The sequence below is a fragment of the Pelophylax lessonae genome, assembly GCF_965119305.1.
Source record: "Pelophylax lessonae genome assembly, chromosome: 5".
Taxonomy (NCBI): Eukaryota; Metazoa; Chordata; class Amphibia; order Anura; family Ranidae; genus Pelophylax; species Pelophylax lessonae.
Genome location: NC_138772.1, coordinates 163,978,839 through 163,997,863, shown reverse-complemented (window position 1 = coordinate 163,997,863; position 19,025 = coordinate 163,978,839). Strand labels below are relative to the sequence as shown.

General features: G+C 44.0%; 1 protein-coding gene across 1 annotated transcript in view; it reads right to left on the bottom strand.

Annotated features, from left to right (window-relative positions):
• Positions 1–19,025, bottom strand: part of STT3B (STT3 oligosaccharyltransferase complex catalytic subunit B) — a 268,786-nt gene that overhangs the window by 29,477 nt on the left and 220,284 nt on the right. Inside the window, exons 11-12 of the mRNA XM_082258272.1 lie at positions 14,690–14,877; positions 9,292–9,463 (exon numbers count right to left, since the gene is read on the bottom strand). Of these exons, the coding sequence (XP_082114398.1) occupies positions 9,292–9,463; positions 14,690–14,877 (360 nt within the window). The remainder of the gene's footprint in view (positions 1–9,291; positions 9,464–14,689; positions 14,878–19,025) is intronic.

Here is a 19,025-nt window from a genome sequence, read left to right as displayed (position 1 = left end):
TTGAGGACCACTTCCTGCTACAGTTCAAGTACTCATCAATGAGACTCACAGAGACGATCTGCTCTCATCTCATACTTCGATTCTATAGAAGAGGACACTTTAGATTCTACTTTGAGAAGAGGAGCCAATTTTGAAAACCGCTGCAAAATATGTCAAAAACTGAGCAGGACAAAAAATTACTGAACCCTAGATTACTCTATGTTGATGTGTCTACACACATACCGTTTTTATACCTTCAGGTTCCTTGGCAGTTTTTGATATGTTTGTTCAAGAAAGTCAAGTGATAAGTAAAATGCATCAGTCAGAGCAGCAACAGACTTTACCAGTGGGTACACACATTTATAAAATACATTGTGGCAACTTTTTTTGTACATGTTCCAGGAGAGATTTTTTTTTTGTTCCAAGTCAGACAGGACAAGTCCACTTAGAAAAATGTACTGATTTTGAAAACAAAGAAAAAAGACAGACATAAATGTGTTTGCCTAAATGAAGAACCCCAACTTGGTTAGAGCAAGGTCTGCCTAAGAAAATGAAGCCTGCATACATAATGAGAAAAGCAATCAACCAGAACTAAAGATGCATGAATTTTTGCAAATAACAAGGAAAGAGAACTCAAAGTGTCTAATTCATGAATGTGAATCAAATGCCATACAACTGGCCAGGGCACTAACATATCATAGAGTAGCTGGGGGTAAAATTCAAAAAAAAGCAGAAAAACTAAAATAATGGGGTAGGAGAAAGGAATGAGAGGGAGAACCGGGAAGGGTAGAGACAGATACCATCCAATAGTGGCACAAGAGTACTGCCTAGATCCCTTACTAGCAAAATTCTAGAAATATGGGGGAATTCAAGTAGCAGGGGATTTCAGAGTGGACATCAAGAAAAGCAAGTGAAGGCTGTCCAGAGCAGCTAGGTGTTAGGCAATTTTTCTTCACAATAGAGAAAAGCTGTCAGTTCCTCCATCTTACAAATTTCAACAACTCTGGTGAAACACACCTGAATCGTGTGGGGTGTCGCTGATTTCTATAGAGCTGAAGCACACGCTCTTGCCAGGATGAGCAGTTGGGCTGTGACAGAACATCTGTAGCATTTTAGTGGCACTGCGTTAATATGTATGAGGTAGCTGGTAGGGTCGCCCCCATATCCACCGAAGTAAGCTTACAGATTTTGGGTACCTCAGCCCAAAATGGGCAGAGTAAAGGGTAGTCCTAAAAAAATGGATTTTTGTAAAATCTTACCCTAAAATCCTTTTCTCTTAGCTCATTGACAGACGTAGTCCTCGGTGATTCAACACCCTCGGGTTATGCTGCCCTCTACAGGAGTAGGACTAGACAGGAAAGAAAACGTTCTGGCCACACCCTAGGGGCAGTCCCAGAGGGTATATCCTCTCACTTCCTGCTACAGCAAATCAGTTATGTCACAAAGCAGTGTTTAGAGAATTTAACCCAACCCAACTCAAAAACAGAGGGGCGGGCCGGGTACTAAGTCTGTCAATGAGCTAAGAGAAAAGGATTTTACGGTAAGATTTTACAAAAATCCATTTTTCTCTATCGCTCATTGACAGACGTAGTCCTCGGTGATTCAACACCCTCGGGACGTCCCAAAGCAGTACCACAAATGAGGGGTGGGAAAATGGAAATCAAATCCAATCTAGAAGGCCCAACCGGTGCCAACTAGAAGTTTACAATGCTCATCCTCAATGAGACTCAAAAATTTTTCAACAGAAAAAAACCAGAGGTAGACCACCGGTCTCCTCAAATTGCGGCCTGCAAAACCTTGCGGCCAAATGAGGCATCCGCCGATGCCATCACATCAATCTTATAAAATTTTGTAAAGGTATGTACCGACGACCAGGTGGCCGCCTTACATACCTGGACCACTGACGCCTGATGGCGATAGGCCCAGGAAGTACTGAGCGCTCGAGTGAAGTGCGCCCTAACAGGGAACGGAGGATTCCGACCCTTAATAGAATAAGCCTGTACCACCGTCTGACTGATCCATGTAGATATGGTCGCGGCAGACACAGGCAACCCCCTTCAAGGGCTATCCGTGATCACAAAAAGTGAGTCCGTCTTACGAAAACCACTTTAGGAAGGAAGGATGGATTCGGAAGAAGAACCACCTTATCCCTATGAACCACCAGATCTGGGGAACGACAGGATAATGCGGCCAGTTCGGACCTTGAAGATCTCACAGGAACACTGGAGAAAAAAAGCTGTCTAAAAAATCTTTTCTAAGAAAAAAATCCTGCCAGGACCGAAGATCCCAGCGAGGTATCTAGGTCCCTACTCCTAACTAGACAGAAAAAAACTGATTTGCTGTAGCAGGAAGTGAGAGGATATACCCTCTGGGACTGCCCCTAGGGTGTGGCCAGAACGTTTTCTTTCCTGTCTAGTCCTACTCCTGTAGAGGGCAGCATAACCCGAGGGTGTTGAATCACCGAGGACTACGTCTGTCAATGAGCAATAGAGAAAAATGGATTTTTGTAAGATCTTACCGTAAAATCCTTTTCTCTTAAGCTCATTGACAGACGTAGTCTTCTTGATTCTCAAGAGCTGGGTTATGTTGTCTCCGCAGGAGTAGGACTAGGCAGAAAGACAAAACGTTCTGGCTCCACCTTAGGGGCAGTCCCTGAGGGTATATCCTCCCTCTCTCTGCTACAGGGAATCAGTTCTGTTTTAAAGCAGTACAGAGAATTTAACCCAACCCAACTCAATGATAGAGGGGCGGGTACTACGTCTGTCAATGAGCTTAAGAGAAAAGGATTTTACGGTAAGATCTTACAAAAATCCATTTTTCTCTATCGCTCATTGACAGACGTAGTCTTCTTGATTCTCAAGAGCTGGGACATCCAGAAGCAGTGCCACAAAATGAGGGGTGGGATTGACAGAATCAAAATCCAATCTAGAAGGCCCAACCGGAGCCAACCAGAAGTATCAAAGGACTCATCGAGTAAACAGATGAGACCTACCCCACAAATCCTCGAGGTAGACCAACAGTCTCCTCAAACAGTGGCCTGCAGGAACCTTGCAGCCAGAAGAGGCATCTGACGATGCCATCACATAAACCTTATACAATATTGTAAAGGTATGAACCGACTACTAAACAGTCGCCTTGAAAACCTGAACCACTGACGCCTGATGGCGGAAGGTCCAGGAAACTCTAAGCGCCCGAGTAGAATGCGCCTTAACAGGGAACGGGGGATCCCGACCCTTAGATAAAATAAGCCTATACCACCGTCTGTCTGATCCATCTAAAGATGGTCGCAGCAGAACAGGCAACCCCTTCTTAGGGCCATCCGTGATCACAAACAGTGAATCCGTCTTACAAATTGAATCCGTAGTATTCAAGTATATCCTGATCGCCCGAACTACATCCAAGGAATGCCATGCAAATTCTCGAGGATGATTGGGCTAAGGACATAGGAAGGACAATATACTGTCCTTATTCAATGAAACTTTGAAACCACCTTAGAAGGAAGGATGGATTCGGATGAAGAACAACCTTATCCCTATGAACCACCAGATCTGGGGAACAACAGGATAATGCAGCCAGTTCTGACACCCTGCGTGCAGAAGTGATAGCCACCAAGAAGACCACCTTCTGGGATAAAGTAAGCAAGGGAATCTCCCTGATATTTTCAAAGGGAGGTTTCTGAAGAACCGACAGCACCAAATTAAGATCCCAGGATGGTAACGGCGCGTGCACTGGCAGAGCCAGGTGTCGCACCCCCTGGATGAAATTCCGCACCAAGGAATGAGTAGACAAAAGCTTCTGAAAGAAGATAGCAAATGCTGAAAACCAGACCCTTGATAACACTCAAGGCCAGCTTCTGCTCAACTCCCTGTTGCAGAAAGCCAATATTCGGACTACCGAATAAAGATGTAGATGGAACCCAAGGGATTCACACCACACAATATAAGACTTCCATGTACGATGATAATCCTTCTGGAAGTCGCTTTCCTTGTTTTAACTAGAGTAGGAATAACTGAAGCTGACAATCCCTTGTCCTTCAGCACCTCGGTCTCAATAACCAGGCCGTTTAAAACCAGCGATCGTAAAGCAGGATGGAAGATCGGTCCCTGAGACAGTAGATCCTCCCTGAGAGGAAGTCTCCACGGGACGTCCGCCATCAGTCTGACCAAGTCGGCGTAACAAGCTCGACGAGGCCAGTCCGGAGCTGCCAGGATTACTGGAATTCCTTCCTCCTCTATCCTGCGAAGAAGTCTTGGCAGTAACCCAAGAGGAGGGAAGGCATACATTAGCTGGTATTGCCCCCACGGGGCGATCAGTGCGTCTGCGGTTTCTGCTAGAGGATCGCGGGAGCGAGCCACGAATCTCTGAACTTTCCTGTTGAATCGAGATGCCAACAGATCCATATCCGGGGTGCCCCATCGTAGGCACAACTGGTGGAAAACGTCTGGATGGAGGGACCATTCCCCCTGATCCAGAGTCTGACGGCTGAGATAATCTGCCTGCCAATTCTCCACCCCCGGAATGAACACCGCAGAGATTGCTGGAACAAATCGTTCCGCCCAGCGAAGAATGCAAGCCACTTCTTTGGCCGCTCGGACACTCTTGGTGCCCCCCTGGTGATTGACATAAGCCACGGCCGTGGCGTTGTAGGACTGGATCCGAACCGGGCTGCCCTGGAGCTGCTCGGTCCAGTGAATCAGACAAAGTCTGATCGCTCTCAGTTCCAATACATTTATCGGTAACCTGGATTCTTCCGGGGACCAAAGTCCCTGGACAGATAACTGACCGAGAATTCCTCCCCATCCGGATAGACTGGCATCCGTGGTCACTGTCGTCCAATATATTGGCAGAAATGACTTTCCCTGGCTGAGCATCGGAGACCGAAGCCACCAGACCAGAGACTCTCTGGTCTGTTTGCTCAATCGGATCTGATTGTCCAGGGATTCCGGATTCCGATTCCATCTGAGGAGAATCTCTTGCTGAAGAATTCGGGTATGGGACTGGGCAAATGGGACTGCTTCGAAGGAAGCCACCATCAACCCCAGAACCCTCATGCAAGTCCGAAGGGAAGACCAGCTGTTGGGTAGTAACAACTGGACTGCTGATTGAATCTTTCGGAGTTTCCCTACCGGAAGAAAAAACTCTTGTCCTGACTGTGTCTAGAATTAGACCCAGATATTCGAGCCTCTGGGTGGGAACCAGAAATGACTTTTGCTGGTTCACCAGCCACCCGAATTCCTGTAAAGAAATCATAGTAATTTCTATGTTTTGTAGCAAGGTCTGAGGAGACTCTGCATGAAGCAGAAGATCGTCTAGGTAACCTAGAATCGATATGCCTCTTTGGCGCAGAAGTGCCAACATTGGGGCCAACACCTTCGTGAAGACCCGCGGAGCCGTGGCGAGACCGAAAGGTAACGCCACAAACTGATAGTGGTTCTCTTCTACGGAAAAGCGTAGAAACCGCTGATGTCCTGCGAAAATGGGAATGTGAAGATATGCGTCCTTGATGTCTATGGACGCTAGGACATCCCCTGGATGCAGAAAGGCTGCTACTGTGCGAATGGACTCATTCTGAATCTTCTTATGTTGACAAAAGAATTGAGTGCCCTTAAGTCCAGAATTGGACGCACTTTGCCCTCTTTCCTGGGTATTGTAAAATAGGTTTGAATAAAAACCCTTGAAACCGTTCTATCCAAGGAACGTGGACTACCACGCCTTGTTGTAGTAAATCTGTGACTGCTCTCCGCAGATCTTCTAAACGATCTGAGGATAGTCGGATATTGGAAGGGAAGAATCGCGCCGGTGGGAGAGATCGAAACTCGATCTTGTACCCTGACCTTATGACTTCGCAAACCCATTTGTCCGGGATTCTGGAAAGCCATGGATCCGGGAACCGGCGAAGACGTCCCCCCACCCCAGTTATGGGTGGGGGCGCACCTTCAGGCTTTGGATGGTTTATCTTCAGGTCTGGAGGGGGCGGGCTTTTGCTTGCCCGACCAACGACCCCTGACGCCTCCTGCAGGAGCTTTGGAGGACTTAATTTTTTCACCCGCGGGACGAAAAAACCTCTTGTGAGCAGAAAAAGAAGGCCCTCGTCTTTGACGAGTTCCTTTACCTATAAAATTTTGCGGTAAAAAGGTGCTCTTTACACCCGTGAGATCCTAATGATCTCATCTAAGTTGGCTCCAAATAGACGCTCTCCTAAAAAGGGGATATTAGCCAATGCTTTTTTGGAACCTTGGTCGGCTAACCAACCTTTTAGCCACAGTGTACGCCTGAGAACCACCGCTGAGACAGATGCTCGCGCCAATAATGAAGTGGCGTCTAACGCCGCATCACACACAAACTGTAACCCCTGTATCATTTGTTCCAACGAATCTGATACCGCCTGAGGGACCTCTTCTAGGTCCCGGCGTAACCACTTGGTCCATGCAGTTACAGCCTGCGAAACCAGACCAATAGCAATTATTGGTCTGAAAGCTGATCCAATCAAGGTAAACATGGTGCGAGACATAGCTTCTTATCTTGCGATCCACTGGATCTTTAAAAGACGGAGCGTCTTCTAGAGGAATAACCGTGGCTTTATTCAATCTAGCAATTGGTGAATCCACCACAGGTGGTTCTGTCCATTTCTTAATGAGGGTTTCCTCAAACGGATAACGCCTGTTCATGCGTTTAGAAATAGTAGAAATGCGTTTTGGCAGACTCCATTCTTCTTTGATTGGATTGCCAAAACATTTGGGCAATGGAAAAACCTTCGCCACTTTGATGCGTTTTTTAGTCCCAAAAGGGATTTCAGTTTCAGCTATTTCTGACGGAATACCCTGTAATCTTAAGGTTTCTTGAACAGATACAATGAGTGCGTTTACCAACGCTTCCTCTCTGGCTATGGCTGATGCCGAAACATCCTCCTCACTGTCTGAAAAGACAGTACACGAGACGCCAATACCAGATGAAGTACCTGCAACTGCAGAAATAGGCTCAGAGTCTGAATCCGAGGTTTCAGATAATAATAGCGGACAATGATTCAATCGTCAGTGGGGTGCTGGAGGATCCCGCAGACCCCTCGAGGGGATCCGGAGGAGATACATGAGTGGCAGGGTCCATGTTAATTCAGGACACCTTTGCCAGAAAACACAAAAAAAACTTTTTTTTTTTTTTTTTTTTAAATAAAAAATACCTCTTTTTTTTTTTTTATGTGTCTCCCCCTAGCGCAATAGCGCCCCTCAGAGTACCTGCTTCTCGATCCCACAGAGAGAGAGAGGGACCCCCAAGGCTCACCAACCGATGCAGTGAAGTTTCCACCAACTGCAGTCAGCGTCTGTCTTTTACAGACTGGAAGGAGCTGTTGCTTTTTCCCGGGTAGAAGGACGTGGCTCCGCCCCCTGTGTACGCCTTCCGGCGTTCCCAGCTCTCCACGAGGTAGCTGGGCTCATGAAACATGGCCGCCCCCATACAGGAGACATTAGACTCCAAAAACATGGCGGCCGGCGTGACCTGAGGACATGCATGCACCTGGTCTACGGCAAAATGGCGGCAGACCGCCAAAATCGCTTTTCCCAGCACATCCACCTGCATCTCTGCTGAGTGGCGATAGATTGATCTACAGGAGATACACTACAAATAAGGTAGGATTATACCTCCTATGTCTGCTGTAATGCTACAGTCTGCTGGGTAGAGTGTTAGCTCTCAAACCAAGTCCACTTCCCACAAACACATACTGTATTTACAAGGGGGACTTTTAGTGTCAGATATATACTGACCATGTATGGAGGGGCCCATAATTCATACTGCCTCATAACGAGGAAAGAAAAAAGGGAACGTTTACTCACCATACCGAACCGACAGGCACCCTCTCTTCACAATACCCTCTCCACCGGGGTGGGGGTTTGTGGACCACTCCGGACGCCTCGACTCTCAGGTTCCTGGCGTCCAAGCGAGACTTTTAACTCGCAAGGTCAGTCCCTCCACTGGGACTCCGTCGCGGCCGACCCAGCGCGGAGCTCTGGTCTGCACGCGCTCGTAGGCAGAAACCGGGGTGACCACTGGATCTCAACATCCAGCCCGTCGCCCGGCCCCGCATACTTACTTGAATGTGTCGCGGCCGACCAAGCGCAATGCCATGGTCTGCGCGCGCTCGTAGGCCGGCTGGGGTGACCACAAGTGTCGCCCAGTCCGGCATCTTTGCTTGAAGATCTCACAGGAAAAACACTGGAGAAAAACTACCTAAAAAATGTCTTTTTCTTAAAGAAAAAAGTCTTGCCAGGACCAAAAGATCCCAGCAAGGAACTTAGGTCCTTACTCCTGACTAGACAGAAAAAAACTGATTCCCTGTAGCAGAGAGAGGGAGGATATACCCTCAGGGACTGCCCCTAAGGTGGAGCCAGAACGTTTTGTCTTTCTGCCTAGTCCTACTCCTGCGGAGACAACATAACCCAGCTCTTGAGAATCAAGAAGACTACGTCTGTCAATGAGCGATAGAGAAATGACCATTAGTGGTCTCACATCCTACTGGCAACACCGGGATGAGTTAGGAGCCCGTATGATTGGTTTGTGGAAGAGGGCAGGTAGGCGATACAGAGAACCATTTAAATTTTCTTACGAGATGGTATCTGAGGTTTGGTAATTGTGATGCATACTTAGGATTACCATTTGCAAATATAGTGGGGGGAAAGTCATCTGGAAGATAATCGATCAGCTTGTAGAACACCCAGAGCAGATGGGGTGTGTGCAGTATTTTGGCATAAGGGTTTGAAGGGGGAAGTGGCCTCTTGTATTGTTTGGGAGGTGGTAAAGACCTAAGAAAATGCCAGATTTGAAATGCAGCTAGGGGATCCAATGGGGGCGATAGCAGGGCTTGGATCTTTGTGCGGTCTTCGTATGAAAATAAAGCGCTCAATTCTGACCCTGTCCCCCTTCATGAGATGTCACTGTTTTTTTATTGTCTGAGATGAAAGGAAAGTCCAGGTACCAAATCACTGGGGAAAGGGGCGAAGGAACAAGAGAGATCCTCAAGGTCAGAAAGGTCCTATGTATGACCAAGAGTAAAAAGTAATTTTTTAATATTGTATACAGTAGCCTATAAAGGTGCTTTTACATGAAGTGTGAAAAAATTCTAATCCCCAAGTCCCTTGAGCAGCAGATTCGATGTGCTTTTTCTAGAAATAGCCTTGATTATGATCAGACATTCTCCTAATATCCCTTCTGTATAGGAACACTTAACGGGGCATGGTATCTTTTTCATTTGTTGGGCAATATTTTCATGTGTAGTAAGCATTCTGTTTATCTTGGTTCACACTAATTCACATTTCTTACCAGTGCTATGTGACTGTTATTCCACGTATTGTTATCCACTAACGTCGTCCGATTAGCCATTCCTGCTATTTGGTAGCCATAATCCCACCATGACATGACTCGGGCATGCTCATCTGTGTTCTGTCTTAGCCAGTAGTAAGCTTCTCTGAAGTCATCCAAGATGTTTCTTGTTCTGAAATAAGACTGAGGATGTCAAAGCACTGAAATGGAGTGATAAAGCACAGGTCCAGGATACCAATACAAATTAAATATTGTTAAGAAAACATTAAAGTTTAAAGGTAACTGCTATAATTTTGTATAAAGTTGTCACTGCATGTAACTAGGAAGAACTGATATTCCTTAAAGCATCCAGATTTTTTTATCATGTGTTAAATACTGTGAAAGCGTTGAAGGTCCTTAAGTCTTTATTCGGGCACAGTAAGCCCATTTATATAGAGAGGAAATGTAACCTTTTTTTTTCTGGTACAGGGTGTATTTTGTGAGATTAATTTGCGTTTATGAAATAATTCATACAACACTATGTACAGCAGAGCAAATCAGCCCACTAGTCTGATGAGCACTTTACTTTATCTAGTCTTCTCTTCCTTTTATTAAGCCTAGACATTTATAAGTAAGCAGCTTTAACCAGAATACTTGGGAGGTCAAAACTCTCAATAAGCACTCCTATGTCTAAAATATAGAACCACGTATTATAATATAAGCATTATACGTTTAAGTGATTGTTGTTTAACCACTAATGTGAACCGACTCTAAGGCTCAAGCCTATTTCTGACACATTGTTTACAAGTTAAAATCAGTGCTTTCTGCTAGAAAATGACTTCAAACCCCCAACAAACAAAAGATATTTACTGCCTGTTTGTGGCCCTATCCATTGAAGCTTATACCATGATCTTCCAAGTGAAACAGTCCCTACATACCAGCTAGTTTGAATTGCAATCTCCTGGATTATTGCTCCTGCCCTGGCTGTACTGGCGACTTCATCTCTACCTGCATATGACTGTGTTCATGGCAATACTGACCCATGTGTTCTATACACTGGAAAGCCATTCCTGGATTTTTCCAATTAGCCTTGACTGATATACATTTTCATACGCATCATGAGGAATTTTGAATGGAATGTATGTGCGCTTTATGTACTTGTCTAGACAGGTTGTTTTGTGTTGTCCACTGGATGTCTGGGATGTTTTTTACCACGACTTCGTAAAATAGACTTTATGCCAATTTTTCAATAAATTTACAACTTTTCCATAGAGTATCCTCTACGGAGAGATCTCCATTCCTGCTTTCTTGATAGCACAGTTGTTGAAGTACCCAGTCCTACTGGATGGAGCGATGATCTGCTTTGATTACCTTACCATTCCCCTTATGTGGAGGGTTGAATGGGTTGAATGGACTGAGGACCCTGCATTCTTTTCTTAGTTAGACTCTTTATGGAGGGATCTGGGGTCTAAAAGACACCAAGCCCCTTCACTGCACTTAAAAGTATTCAAAACGCCGAAATCGGCATTTTTGAATAGGTCACTTTTTTAAATCCGCGTAGTTGGCAGCAGAGTAGACTGGAAGTGACGTCGCTTCCCGGGTACTTGATCGAGACCCATTCGAAGCCAAATTTGGCTTTGTTAGAGACTAACCAGCCGGAGGACGTTGCTTGAGTCTCCTGGGGGGACAGGAGACCCAGTCCGAGCGGCGGAAAGGGGCACAGTATGTCCTCTCCCATTCGCTGTGGTAACAGCCGAGTGGCTGCTGAGCCGCATCGGTTGCTATCAGAAAGCTGACCGCTGGCTCTAAAAAAAACAAAACAAAAAAAAAAACGGCACAACCCCTTCAAGACGAGGTACAGGTACGTCTGTATGCAGGAAGTGGTTAAAAAATAAAAAAATAATACACACACACACGCACTCAACACGTGCATATGTATATAGAGAGCACCTGCACTCAACATCTCTTTGGTCGACCACGGCGAGGCCTATTCTGAGTGGAACCTGTCCGATTAAACCGCTGTATGGTCTTGGCCACAATGCTGCAGCTCAGTTTCTGGGTCTTGGCAATCTTCTTATAGCCTAGGCTCGAGATGGCGAACCTTGGCACCCTAGATGTTTTAAAACTACATTTCTCATGATGCTCAACTACACTGCAGAGTGCATAAGCATCATGTAGTTCCAAAACATCTGGGGCGCCAAGGTTCACCATCACTGGCCTAGGCCATCTTTATGTAGAGCAACAATTCTTTTTTTCAGATCCTTAGAGTTCTTTGCCATGAGGTGCCATGCTTAACGTCCAGTGACCAATATGAGAGTGTGAGAGCGATAACATTACATTTAACACACCTGCTCCCTATTCACATCTGAGACCTTGCAACACTAACATCACATGACACCGGGGAGGGAAAATGGCTAATTAGGCCCAATTTGGACATTTTCACTTAGGAGTGTACTCGCTTTTGTTGCCAGTGGTTTAGAAATTAATGGCTGTGGGTTGAGTTATTTTGAGGGGACAGCAAATTTACACTGTTATATTAGCTGTACACTCATTACTTTACATTGTAGCAAAGTGTCATTTCTTCAGAGCCGGTTCACACTGGGGCGACCTGGTCGCCTGCTATAGAGAAGCTGTGGACCCGTTCTAATAGGAGCGACACAAGTCGCTCCAACTTAGAAAAAGGGTCCGGAGCTTCTTTGGGGCGACCCGGAGCGACCTGCATAGACTTCAATGTTATGAAGTCCGTGCCGGCAGCTCCGAGGTCGCGGTGCGAGCAGCGCACCGCGACTTGTGAGGTCGCCCCGGCAAGTCGAATTGCTCTAATGTGAACCGGCCCTCAGGGTTGTCACATGAAAAGATATAATAAAATATTTACGAATAGGGGTGTACTCACTTTTGTGAGATACTGTATATATATATATATATATATATATATATATATATATATATATATATATATATATATATACACACACACACACACACATATACATACATATACACACACACACACACACATATACACACATACATACATACATACACACAGCCCCGATCTTCCCTCTTCTGGGGTCTCCCGCTGGCAGTGCCAACCATAGAAAATAGGGCTCGGCTCCCCACCAGCTCCCTCCTCACTGTCTGTGATTGACAGCAGCATCAGATGCCAAAAGCAATCTGACTATGAGGAGGGGGGAGAAGAGCTGCACTCAGTTTTTTACCTTAATGTAAAGAATGCATTAAGGTAAAAATCATTCAGCCTTTAGAACTATACAGGCCATGTCATAGTATAAAATAAGGTGTCAGCATAAAAGAATTCTATAGTCATTTTTTTTTACATTTGGACAAACATATGAATGTTATCAGATAAATCGTTCTATCAGTGTGTAATACATTTTTACATATTTTTTTTTTTTTTTACATACCACCCTCAAGTAACAGGCTTTGATTGACCGCATTGGCAGCCAATAGCTCCAGATGCCCCAGCAAAATCTGTGAGACACAAAGGTGGGGGGAGAGAAGAGCTGCAGACGTGCACAGCGCTGGGTCGAATGAGGGCTCAGGTAAGTATAGGGGGGATTAGGGGCCAAATTCGGAGTCTAAACATTTTTTTAACCTTACTGCAGGGAATGCATTAAGGTAAAAAAATGTTTAGGTTTTAGAACCACTTTAACGATTGCATACACTTAGTTTATTTTCACTATTTCTCCTAAAAGCTCTTTAATAACCTATTAAAAATTGCTGAGACTAAAAAACAATGCAATCTTTAGGTGGCTGAACGCTTTATCTCAGTGGTCACTCAACTCAACAAAGGTGCCGGCTGTACAGCCTGATCCATAGAAAGCTACATGGAAAACAATTTACAAATCTGATGAAAACATGGAACAAGTAAAACCTGCGCTTAAGCTTTACAGTGTTTTCCAACAACGCACGGAAATGTGCTGCTCTTCCCAAACATCACGGAGGGGCCATTAATTCTTGATCGCTCCCCCCATGCAACTAGCAAACATGGGTACCGTATGGTTTGGTGCGGCATGATTTTTAAATCATGCTTGCAGTACTTTTTGGGGGTTCCTCAGCATTTGGCAGCTCGCTGAAATGAATGGGCTGTCCTAAATGCGCAAAAAACATGTGCTTGGATCCACCTTTATGGTGTGATCCAACCCTAAATCTTTTGCTCTATCATAAGAGAAAAATCTCAGGGGTCTATTTATACCCTTGAAGCCCTGTTCACATCTCATTCATTTCAATGGTCCCTGTTCACATCTGAGCGTTCTGTCACCTGAAGCACAGAAAGGTACATGCTCTTCTTTTTGGCATATTACAAGCTTTTTTGGCCCCAGAGACGTAGATAGAAACGCCTGACTTAAGCAGAAAAACGGTCGTAAAAAGCTTGTAAAAAACGCTCAAACAGCAGCTCCCTACCCCTAATTTCCTCTCCTTCTCCTCCCCCTAGTGCTTTCTCTTGGCTAAACAAAAATGCCTGAAGCCGTAAAACACTTCTAAAACGCTTTAAAAAAAAAAATATATATATATTGTATGTATTTAGCCACACGTCTGAATGGTTACAAGCATGCAGGGAGATTATATATATTATATCTCCCTGCATGCTTGTAACCAGACGTGTGGCTAAATACATACGGCTGCAGCATGCGTCAGCCTGTCAATGATTTGTTAAGGCTGTTGGCCACAGCAGTACACAAGTATTGACTACTACCATGTGCAGAAATACACTCCTTGATGCAGTAAGACCCATTGTGGCAAGGTGAATAAGACCCAAAAACACCCCTACTACCCCCACACACAAATAACACCTACATAATGTATTGTAGCAATGCATTGCCACGTCTACATCACAGGCTTTATTTTTTTTTAAACTTTTTTTCAAATTTACATTCAATGAACTTCATGTACAGTAGCATACTGGGATGTGTTGCCATGCGTTGTAATACACTGCTCTGCAATAAAATGTATAGCAGCATAATTTTATCGCAATACACACGGCACTGTGTATCAGGCCTTCCCAAAATACAGAAGTGCGAAGCCAACTTTCAGATCTTTTGTGAAAGGTGCTTATTTACAGTTTTGCAAAAAAGGCACAAATTAAAGTGTACAAATATTTGTTATTGGTTCTCTTAGGGGAAGGGTTTGTGTGTGCTAATAATTTATATTATATATTATATTATAATATAATATATATATATATATATATATATATATATATATATATATATATATATATATATATATATTAAAATATATGGTTATATTCTTTATATACATTTTATATTTTAGTATATTATCGAAAATATTTTTATAAACCTTTGCAAAACTGTTATATAACATCAAATCTCAACAGTTGTGAAAGACTTAATGCATTCATTAAGTGTTTTCTACCATAATCACGATTGCTATTTCTTACCCGTCATGATTGTAGGATGCGAGTACGACACTGGGGCTGGAGTAGGCATTGCTAGTTACCCATGTACAGTGTACAGCAAACATCATCAAGAGCATCAGCATGAGCATGGTGACTATACTCTTAATATTTGGCCCCAGACCTTCCTCAGTCTTCTCCTGCTCAGACACGGGCTTCTTCACTTTACCAGCCTGGAAGGACACAGAAAGAATTAGCTGCAGGGCTGCCAAGGAACTGTGCCAGCAGAAACAGTGCCAACAAGGAAGCAGCATCTGAAAATCTACTAATTATAAATAAAACATGTCAATGTCTTTTTAGGTCAAAGCTTGGGTTTTATTTGATCGATGAGAATAATACCCAGCTCTAATTCAACCTGAAAATTTTGAGAAGCAGCACAAATTGCATATTTCAAAAGGCCTAAAGAACTGTCTGCTTCTCTAATAATGCAGTTTGTGGTTATAGAAGAAAAAAAAAAAAATCAATTTTGTCCGCAGTAAAATATCTTTCTACAAACCGGAATCGCTGTGTGCTTCATTATAAGATCAACACTGAGCCAGCTGTTAAAAGGGATGCCCACTGCCAAAGACTTTTTTTCCCCTTTTTTAAATGATATACACATTTGTATGAAGTGAGCCAACATGATGATTTTAAAGTGTAATCCTTTAGATATCAGAAAATCATTGATCCAAGCTATGATCGCAGGGCTCATCTCTTCTACAGTTGTAGGCTACTATAAAGGTTTAGGCAATGCTGGGGGTCTAAAGAGACTGCCATTACTCAACCTAATCTAAGCTATGGACATGCCACATAAATATCACATTTCCTTTATATATTGCCATGTGTACTCCTCTCAACCTTGTAGTTGACAATTATCTTTAGTTGTATTAAAACCACAAACCGCACATTTATGACATTTATGAATGTCATAAATATTATGAAGTGAGCCTGCATTTAAAAGCAGTAGGCATCTCATCAGTCTTTCGTTGTTGGGAACTTACACCAAATTAAAGTGGACATGTTGGTATATCTAAAATCCAAAAATGGGAATAAAAAAAAACCTGATTCCTACCAGCATCTGCACACCAGAAATCAGGCTGAGATTAAGAGCCGGTTCACATACAGGCGACCCGACTTGCCGGGGCGACCTGTGAAGTCGCGGTGCACAGCGCGCATCGCGACCTCGGAGAGACATTCACGAACTTCATATCATTGAAGTCAATGCAGGTCACCCCAAAGTAGTACAGGACCCTTTTTCTAAGTTGGAGCGACTTGTGTCGCTCCTATTAGAACGGGTCCTGTGCTAATCTATGGCAGGCGACCCACGGCGACTTGCCAGGCGACCAAGTCACCTGACAAGTTGCCCCTGTGTGAACCGGCTCTAAAAGAGAAGTTCAGGATTAGGAAAAAAAAACAAACAAAAAAACCATACTCATCTAGGTGGACACTGCCCCCCCATCTCTAAAACCGAGAACTGAGCGAATTAGGATCATTGATTGCTTAGTTCTCAGTCCTCAGTGAGCAGAGTGCCAGTGACTGTCACCAGCTCTCTGTTCTGCCTCCAGGGCTTACTGGAGCTGTGGAGGGGACGGGAGTTGCTGGCTCAGGCTCTCAGCGGCTCGCCAAGAGCGACTAAACCAAATGGCGGTCCAGGCGTCTGGGTGGATCCAGACAAAGTTGTGATCTTTCCAGAGCCCGGACAGGCTAAGTGACATCAGCCGACAAAGGACTTTAGCTCACTGTCGACTGAAAACGGGTCACAGGCGTGCAAAACTAAAGTACGGTCAAAAGACCTTGGGCCCTACTTCACCTTTAAAGAGAACCTGCATGGCATGTCTACTAAGTGGAACCTGGAGTATGAAGAGAGAATGACCAGTTCCAAGTCTTTGCAAATCATGTTGCTGTTATCTTTGAACATCAATGGCAAAACAAATGACTTCACAGGGCATCATCGGTTGGAAAAGAAGAAATCATTAGAACTCTTTATAGTTCACACCACTTACAAATGACTATTCAGGCATAGAAGCAGCTCACTTCATTGACTAAGGCCTGTTAAACCACTACTGGTGTATGTTAACTCCCACATACTAATTACAGAATCTCTTCAGTATCATTTATAACAGATCTCCCGATAGACTGTTCAGAAACAAATCACAGAAAGAAATTACACAGAAGAGAAAAGCAACTGTTCATTATAGCACACTAAATGGAGGATTTGGCAGTTCACACATGGTAGGCTACCTGACAGGCTTTGCTCCACTGCAGAGCACTGTCATCCTAAAATTTCTTAGGCACTAGGAATTGGAAAGGATGTATTTGGGCAATTAAGGGAAAGACCTTTGGTGCAATAATGTCGATTCATAGTCCAGTAAACTGCTTTAAGGTGGGAAAGGAGCCCAAAACCGAACAGCAGGATCACACATCTACCACTGTGCTAGTACAGCTGGGCAGGTAGGTGGAAATCTGAATATTGGTTACACAAAATTAGAAAGATTTTTATAACAGTTCACATGTATGCACTTCACTTGTGTATTTAGCAGTCTGCTGAGAGTTCTAATTTAATGGGCAACTCCAGACAACAAGTAAAATCAATCACAGAATTAGAAAAATCAATCAGATATTGTTATGCAGGAAACACTGGAAAAGTGCCTAAAGTCAAATAGTCCACCCAAGTTAATTTTAAAGGAGATCTATTTAAAAAACAAAACAAAATTAGAATAAAAGCATACAGTGTCCGAAGAACGTACTTGCATAATAAAAAGGTATTTAAAAAGCTGGTGCCATATCACCATAAAAATAGCAAACAAAAAAAAGTTACACTTGAATGGGACGTTTGAGGCATAACATTTATCTAAAAACAGTTTGATATCAAAAATGTTTTCCATATAGTTCCACAAAACGTCACTATCCAAAATATAGTACAAATCATAAAACATCATTGTGATAAAGCAAAACATTGTGTCATAAATGACTAATTTCTTGTGGCGTTTCATGGACAGAATCCACTTAAAGAGCTGTCAATATCCTTATTCACATCTCAATCTAAACAAAAACAGTTATTAAAAATTTATCCTCCAAGTATACTTTTTTTTATTGATATCAAAAATGGGATTTTTGACTTACTCTAAAATCCATTTCTCTCATGTTCATTGACGGACATAGTTGATAATATTCATAACCATTGGGTTATACTGCCCCCTACAGGAGTAGGACACTAGGCAGAAATTCTAGCTACACTCATGGGCAGTCCCAGGGGGTATACGCTCTCTCCCTGCTATAGTCAATATAGTACAATATGCCATCAAAAAGCATCAGGTCCTCTTAACAGCAGCCTGCAAAACCTTGTGGCCAAAAGAAGCAGCCGCAGATGCCAACACATCCACTTTATAAAACTTTGTAGAAGTGTGCACCAACGACAAGGTGACTGCCTTGCAAATCTGCATCACTGACGCCTGATGACAGAAAGCAGAGGAGGCACTAAGTGCGCTAGTAGAGTGTGCCTCCACAGGGAAAGGAGGAACTTGACCCCCTGAAGGAATAGGCCTTAACAACCGTCTGTCTGATCCATCTGGAAATGGTCGCAGAGGAAGCCAACAACCCTTTTCAAGACCATCCGTGAGCACAAAGACTGACTTCCAGAAAGACTCCGTAGCTGTCAGGTACACCAATTACCTGGAATACATGCAAGGCAATTTCCTTCATAGGTTTAGGTCTGGGACACAGGGAAGGCAACACAATGTCTTCATTCAAATGAAAATTAGAGACAATCTTTGGAAGGAGCGACGGCCAGTGGCAAAGAACCACCTTATCCCTGTGAATCACCAGGTAAGGTGGACAGGATAACGCCGCCAGTTCGGACATCCTGCGCAAAGAGTTGATAGCGACTAAAAAGGCCACCTTCTGGGACAGCATAAGCAGGGGAATCTCCTGAATATTTTCAAAGGGAGGCTTCCGTACAGCTGAAGGCACCAAGTTAGGATCCCAAGGCGGCAACAGAGCCTGCATTGGAGGAACCAAAATGTGGGACACCCTGAAGAAAGGTACCCACCAGGAAGTGTGTGGCCAAAAGGTAGATGGAAGAAGACCACCAAAGATGACACCTGGCCCTTGATGGTACTCCAGGCCAATTTCTGTTCAACCCCCCCATTGAAGGAATATCAAGATCCAAGCCACCGAGAAGGAGCAAGGATGAACCTCAAGAGACTCAGCACGTAACGTACATTTTCCATGTACGATGGTAGATCTTCCTAGAGGTAGATTTCCTAGCTTTCAACAGTGTAGGAATCACCAACTCAGACAGACCCCTATCCTTCAGCACCTGGCATTCAACAGCCAAGCAGTC